This window comes from Saccopteryx bilineata, chromosome 1 (genome assembly GCF_036850765.1).
Source record: "Saccopteryx bilineata isolate mSacBil1 chromosome 1, mSacBil1_pri_phased_curated, whole genome shotgun sequence".
NCBI lineage: Eukaryota > Metazoa > Chordata > Mammalia > Chiroptera > Emballonuridae > Saccopteryx > Saccopteryx bilineata.
This window is the reverse complement of record NC_089490.1, coordinates 111,360,765-111,368,351: the sequence shown is the minus strand read 5'-3', so window position 1 is coordinate 111,368,351 and position 7,587 is coordinate 111,360,765. Positions and strand designations below refer to the sequence as shown.

Below are 7,587 nucleotides of genomic sequence, written 5' to 3'. Positions count from 1 at the left end.
AAAAAAGAGAAACTTTATCAAAGCCCTGACATGAAAGATATGTTTGACATCTATTAATAATAGGATGAAAAGCCTGAATGAAATTAAACATGAATTTAAACCAAGATAAGCTCATTGAGACTAATTTTTCCATTTTGAAAACTATGGGACAGTCTACAGCCATACCACCCTGAACGCGCCCGATCTCGTCTGAAAACTATGGGACAATAAATCCTTCTATCCATGACATGGTGTGCATGTATGTATGTGGGGGAAAGGCATGTGCTTGTATGCTTATGAGTTTATAAGCAATAAAGCAATAAAATTATAGCCAAATATTAGTGTCAGTAACTAGCTCTCAGTGAGTATTGGCCTTCTTGGGGTTCTTAAGGAAACCTTGGTGCTTTAATAGAAAAAGCTTGAATTCTTTCTACATAAATCTGACATTAACAAAAAAACCAAAAGGGAAGTTAAATGGTGACAGATGAAGACTTAACATTGGGTGGTGAACACAAAATACAATGTACAGTTGATGTATTATAGATGTACACTTGAAACCTCTAAAATTTTACTAATCAATGTTACCTCTTAATTCAGTAAAATTTTTCAAAAAACGTTATAGTGATGATGATCCTATCTATGGTCAAACATCTTAGCATTTACCATAGAGATAGTGTATTGTGTTTTCAAATTTTACTAACGAGAAAGTTGATGAACACATATTATGAAGAGATTACAAACAAAAAAAATGTAAAACAATGAAAGAGAATATGCCTATATTTGCATGTTAGCAAATAAGAATTCCACTTTCACAACAACATAAGTTATGAAATGCTCGAGCCTACAGCAAGAACTGAAAGTATTTGAATAGGAGTTAATTTGAGCTGTTTGGAAAATAACAATGTTTTTCATAAAGAAAGCATTGAGCCCTTCCATTAGCACACTCTGGTGCTTTCCTGTTTGGCATTGATCGCAGAATTCAAAAGGAACAAGAATTTTATGCACATTCAAGACCAGCAGCAAATAGAACTTAAGGTCAAAATCCTAAAGAAATTACCATCAGTGATATTAGTTAGAATTGGCTTTTTTTCCCCTAGACATGATAAATTCATTATTGAGCATTTTTTTCATTCTAATAATACCAGAATTTATACTAGGAAATTTTGCCAATGGATTCATAGCACTAGTGAACTGCATTGCCTGGCTCAAAAGACAGAAGATCTCCTGTGCTGATCGAATCCTCACTGCTCTGGCTATCTCCAGAATTGGTTTGCTCTGGTTAATGGGATTAAGTTGGTATGTAATTTTGTTTAATCCAGTTTTAAATAGGTCAGAAGTAAGAACTATTGCTTATATTGCCTGGGCAGTATGCAATCATTTCACTGTCTGGCTTGCTACTAGCCTAAGCATATTTTATTTGCTGAAGATAGCCAATTTCTCCAGCCTTCTTTTCCGTCACCTAAAATGGAAAGCTGAAAGAGTGGTTCTCATGATACTCTTAGGTACTTTGGTGTTCTTGGTTTGTCAGGTTGCCACAATAGGCATAGAAGGAAAATTGCAGATGGATAAATGTAAAGGAAACTTTACTTGGGAGACCAACTGCAAGGACATTGTACACTTTTCAATTATGACTGTTTTCATACTTGCAAACTTTATACCCTTTATTATATCCATGACAATTTTTCTGCTCTTAATCTTTTCCCTGTGGAAACATCTCAGGAAGATGCAGCTCGGTGGCAAAGGATCTCAAGATCCCAGCACCGAGGTCCATGTAAGAGCAATGCAATCTGTGGCTTCCTTTCTCTTGCTATCTGTAGTTTACTTCCTGGCTCAAATAATCACAACTTGGAGTTCTAATACCCTGAAAAATAAGCCAGTTTTCATGCTCTGCCAGGTTCTTGCAGTCTTGTATGCTTCAAGCCACTCATTTATCCTGATTTGGGGGAACAAGAAGCTCCGACAAGCCTTTCTGTCATTTCTGTGGCAGCTGAGGTGCTGGTGAAAGAAAGGAAATAAGTGGGCACCATGTGTCTTTTGGCAAAAAACAGAAGATGGAGTCTGTAACAATTTTGTGCTTCCTACTACTTTTTTAAATGTGTATAGAATTGGGTAAGTTATATCTAGAAAAACTTTGACCTAAGCTTATCAAAAAAATGTATATTTGCATGTTTCTGAAAAAAAAAAGATAAGATTACAAAGTATTTTTTGGAGGTCAAGTAATCTAATATTACAAAGTAGTGTAAGAAATTATTCAGAATTGTGGAACCATGATTATTTTACATACATATTTGTTGTTATCATCTTGCAACTGAAGAATTTATGACCTTTATTTTTGCATTTTTAAGGACTGATGTTTCATCTCAGGAAATCGTTACTATTTTCTATTGTAATCAGTACCATTATAACACACATACCACACTGTGTTTAAATTTTTTGTGTTTGAACCTCAATCTTTTGGGTGGTAAGGATATTGAATTCTAAATCACACATTGAGGATGGATGTTTGTGATAGATATTGTTCCATCATAAATATTTACTCAGGGTTAATAACAACAATTAGAACTCTGGTTAAGAAAAGATGCATATAATGAAGTTAAAGAGTGGTAAGCATATTTAAAATATATTTTATATACATGTACAATGAACTGTGCTAAAGATTATTAGATTTAATACAAGTTGCTGGAAGCTTAAGAAAAAAAATCAAATTCTACAGGGATGAGGTGAAAGCAAAATGGTCATTACACTTTTAATGTTGCGATGGGCTCATATACAGTTAGGAAAGTAATTTCTTAGAGTTTTTGAATTCAGAAGGACTATTTTGAAATTGGAAACTAACTATATTAATGGTTAGTTTACTGCTAAATAAACTTTGGGCCTCTGAATTGCCAATTATCATTTTCATCTTGCAACCTAAAAATTCCTTTTGAACTTCAGACAAGAAGGTTCAAATCTTCCCTATCTTAAAAATATGCTTCATATAAGAATAGTAGGAACTTATGGCACATAAGTTTACCTTTTTTGCATATGTGAGAATTGTTATCTATGATGACTATGTAATAATTATAAAAATGTATTTAAGATATGTTTTTATTATAATCTTGTGGAAAATGATAAAATAGTGTGTAGACATAAATTTGGTAGCAAGTTTTATTATAAGAAAAAAATGCATAACCTTGTTAAACATCTGGATTTACATGTGTATATTAAAACTTAGCATTATGAAATTTTAACATTATCTATATCTTAAGATAACTCTTTCCCACATCTGATTTCTTCATTTGTTTTGAATTATCTGTCTGCTCCAATAGAATATAAGCAATATAATAAAGGATCTTGTCTATCTTGTTTCCTAAAATCATAATCAATTCTGTATTGTAGCATGTGTAACTGCCTTGTGTATAGTCCCAGTATACTTTGCTTATAAATTCTGATTTAGCATCTGAAATATTTCTTACTATTTTTAGTTTTTTTGTTCTAGGACTTGGATGTGGTCTTTGACTAGGAATTATAGCAATAAAATATTTCTATAAATCAAATTGCATCAACAAAATACTGTATTTCTCCATATGTAAGATGCACCATTTTTGAAAAATTTGGGGTCTAAAAACTGGGTGCATCTTATACAGTGGTTGTAGATTTTTTTTTACTTGCATTTCCTGTTTTTCTGCTCTTGTTGTCCTTGTGCTCATTGTTTCCCTCTTGTTACCAGTATTATGGTAGGTTACGTTTTGTCACATTCTGCCCAGAAATGACTCAGAAAAGATTTTCGTACAGTGCTGAAGTCAGTTAAAAGTGGTCCAGTTTGCAAAAGTGAATAAAAATTGTGCTGCTGAATGTAGGTTTAGTCCTCCAACTGAGAAGTCAATCTGAGACTGGCTACAGGAAGAAGAAACCCTACTGAAAATGCCACGACAGCAGAAGGCCATGAGAAGCAAGTCAGCAAAATGTCCTGATTTAGAGAGAGAATTGAAAATATGGAGTGAAGGGCAAAGGTCAATTGGAATTCCTGTGTCCACAAAGATGGTTCAGTATGAGGCAAGAATTGCTGATGAAAAAGATGTTACTAATTTCAAAGGAGGACACAATTGTTGCTTCAGGTTCATAAAACAAAATGGACTAAGCATGTATACATGCACCAGACTTGCCCAAAAGTTGTCTGAAAGCTATGAGCAGAAGGTCCTTGAATTTCATTGTTTTGTCATTCAGTGTCAGAAGACACATCAGTTTGAGTTAGGACAGACTGCAAATATAGATGCAATCTCCCTTCAATTTGATGTCTCAAGTAACAGAACTGTTGATAAGAAGGGGGGTGAAAACTGTAACTGTGAAGACAAATGAACATGAAAAAGCCATTATATGGTTGTTCTAACTTGTTGTGCCAACGGAACCTAGCTGCCTCCTATGCTGATTTTCAAACACAAAACAATGCCAAAAGAAGACATTACTCAAGGAGTGATTGTCCATGTTCTTGACAAGTGTTGGATGGATCAGGATGGGATGAACATCTGCTTTGAGAAAGTTTAGAGAAGGAGACCAGGTGGGCTCTTATGCAAACCTACCCTATTGGTGCCTGATCAGTTCAGGGCACGCATAACAAAAAACACGAAGAATATTGCTGCAGAGCAAAAAAAACTTGCCATCATACTTGGAGGCTTGACATCCCAGCTTCAACCACTTGATGTCAGCATTAACAAAGCCTTCAAAGCTGCCATGAGAGATGAATGGAACTGATGGATGCAGTCTTCTGGGGACAATTTGACCCCAGCAGAAAGAGTGAAGAAACCAACTATAGGAGAAGTTTGTACTTGAGTGAAAAGATCCTGGGGTAATATCAAGATTGAGATCATTGTCAAGTCATTTAAAAAGTGTGGCATTTCAAATGCCATAGATGGAACTGAGGAAGAGGTAATATATGAAGACAGTGATTCATCATCAGACACAGATGAGGACAAGCTAATAATGGATGGGAGTTTTGACAGTGATGAGGAGTTGTATAAATTTTATGATGAATAAAATTTGAGTTCAATGACTTTGTGTAACATATTTTTTTCAAATTTCAGCCCCAAAATTAAGGTGTGCCTTATACATGGGGAAGTATATATAGTGTTTGGTAAGTGGAAGGATTTTATTGATGAGTAACAAATAATGACTGAATTATATAAATTTCATTTTCTTAGTAATTCTTTTGTGCAATTTTCAAAATTCAAAATATTTGTATTTAAATGTACAGCTCATGGAGATAAAAGTACAAATTGGTGGAAAATAATCCCTCTTATATTTACATGTTTACATGCTTTACTTGACTGTTTTGTAAGTGACACAAATGGAAATTTGCAGCTGGTGCCAGAGAAATGGACATCATTTGCGTTTATTCTGAAAATTGTATAGTACCTGGTTGTAAATAATATATTAGGTATTCCTGAAACATTGTATCTCTTAACAGAGCTGTTTCATTTAACACTGGATTTACAATATAAATACAATGAACTATATTTTTGTAAAGATCTATAGGACAATATTACGAAGCAGAATTTGGGTTTTAATTTCTGGAGTTAAAATGAAAATATTTACAGAAACATTGTAAATAATTGTCCTTCTGCAACTCTTTCATTATAAAACTGTCCAGGAAGTACAACATTAGAAATATTCTTATACAGATTTCAGCTGGAATAAAGGTCTCCTTTCTTATAATAACATTAGGAGAATTCACCTTAAGAACTCACCCTCCTTCCTTTAGTAACTACCATATTATTGTCTATGTCTGTGAGTCTCATCTTTATATCCCACACATGAGTGAAATCATATAGTTCTTAGCTTTCTATGACTGATTTATTTTACTTAACATAATATTCTCAAGGTCCAACCATGTTGCAAATTGCAACTCTTCATCATTTCTTATGGCTGAGTAGTATTCCATTGCATATATGTACCACATCTTTATCCAAACCTCTATAGATGAACAGTTTGTTTCCATGTCTTGGCCACTGTGAATAATGCTGCAGTAAAAAGGAGGATATATATCTTTGTGAACAAACGTTTTTGAGTTTTTCAGATAGATACTCAGTAAAGGGATTGCTGGGACGTACGGCAACTATATTTTTAATTTTTTGAGAAACTGCCATATTGTTTTCCATAGTGGCTGTACCAGTTTATATTCCTTTCAGCAGTGAATAACAGAGATCCTTTTTACTCCACAACCTCTCCTATACTGGTTATTTATTACCTGTCTTGTTGATGATAGCCAACTAACAGGTGTGAAGTGGTATCTCATTGTAGTTTTGATTGCATTTCCATGATAGCTAGTGAATATGAGCATCATTTTACGTATCTGTTGGCTGTTTGTATGTTTTCACAGGACAGGTATCTGTTTAGGTCCTCTACCCATTTTTAATTGGATTGTTTGGTGTTGCGTATTCGGTTGGTTGCCTTTTTGTTTTGTTGTTGTTTTCTTTTGATGTGATAAAAGCTTTTCAGTTTGATATAGTCCAATTCATTTATATTTGCCTTTACTTCCCTTCCCTTTGTGATCAAATTCATAAAATGTTCTCCACAGCCAATGTCCATTAGTTTAGTATCTATGTTTTCTTCTATGTAATTATTGTTTCAGATCTTATATTTAAATCATTGATCCATTTTGAATTAATTTTTGTACATAGGGACAAACTATAGTCTAGTGCATTTTATTCTTTTGCGTGTAGATTTTTAATTTTCCCAGCACCATGTACTGAAGAAATTTTCCATTGTGTGTTTTTGGCTCCTTTGTCATGAATTATTTTTCAATATACATGTGGTTTTATTTTTTGGCTCTTTATTCTGTTCCATTGGTTTGTGTGCCTGTTTTTCTGCATGTGAAGCCAGTAGCCAGGGCCACCATCACAGCAGCCTGGCCCATGCAGGTTCACATTAGATTTGGACAGTTGGTAAAGAAACAACAGAGCCAAAAACTGATGGGCCATCATCTTTGATCCTAGCTTGCACCCGGTGGGCAAGTAAAAACACACACTGGGCTCCAAGACCCACTCATTCAGTGCTCACAAAGCTACTGACTTTATCCAAGTTTTCTAGCATCAAAGGTTTCTAGATCACCAGACTTATTCACCTCTGTTCCCCATATCCTTCTTTCTCCCTGCACAAACTCTGCACAAACTGGCTTTTCCTTCAGCACTCTGCCATCATGACTGCTCCTCCAGGCCTCCTCCTCATGGCCTTTCTCTGCTCCCTGCTCTCTAATGCTAATCTCAGGAACCAAGAGAGCAAGCTCCTGTTCTGCCCCCATTTTATAGTGTAGAAATCAAAACCTTTAATCCAATATACAAAATAGGGAAGTCTCTAATGCAAAGTTACTTATCTGAGGCATGATGGGATTGTACCACCCCCATCAAAAAGGATGGGAAAGGCTTAATCCTAAAACCAAGCCCCAGGCTACAACCTTGCCCACCGCCCACCCCCAACACACATTAATATCACCTGGGCGACAGACTTTTATGTGGGCAGTGCCATCTTTAACAAAGTGAGCATAATATATTTTATCTGCACAATGTTGATTTGATTATCATGGCTCTGTAGTACAATTTGAAGTTGGGTAGTGTGATACCTCTGGCTTTGTTC

The 7,587-nt window shown here is 35.0% G+C and overlaps 1 protein-coding gene across 1 annotated transcript; it reads left to right on the top strand.

Annotated features, from left to right (window-relative positions):
* Window positions 1-1,078: 1,078 nt before the first annotated feature.
* LOC136320042 (taste receptor type 2 member 46-like) lies at window positions 1,079-1,981 on the top strand. The gene has a single exon (XM_066253189.1). It carries the CDS (start codon window positions 1,079-1,081, stop codon window positions 1,979-1,981), a length of 903 nt encoding a protein of 300 aa, XP_066109286.1.
* The last annotated feature ends 5,606 nt before the right edge of the window (window positions 1,982-7,587 follow it).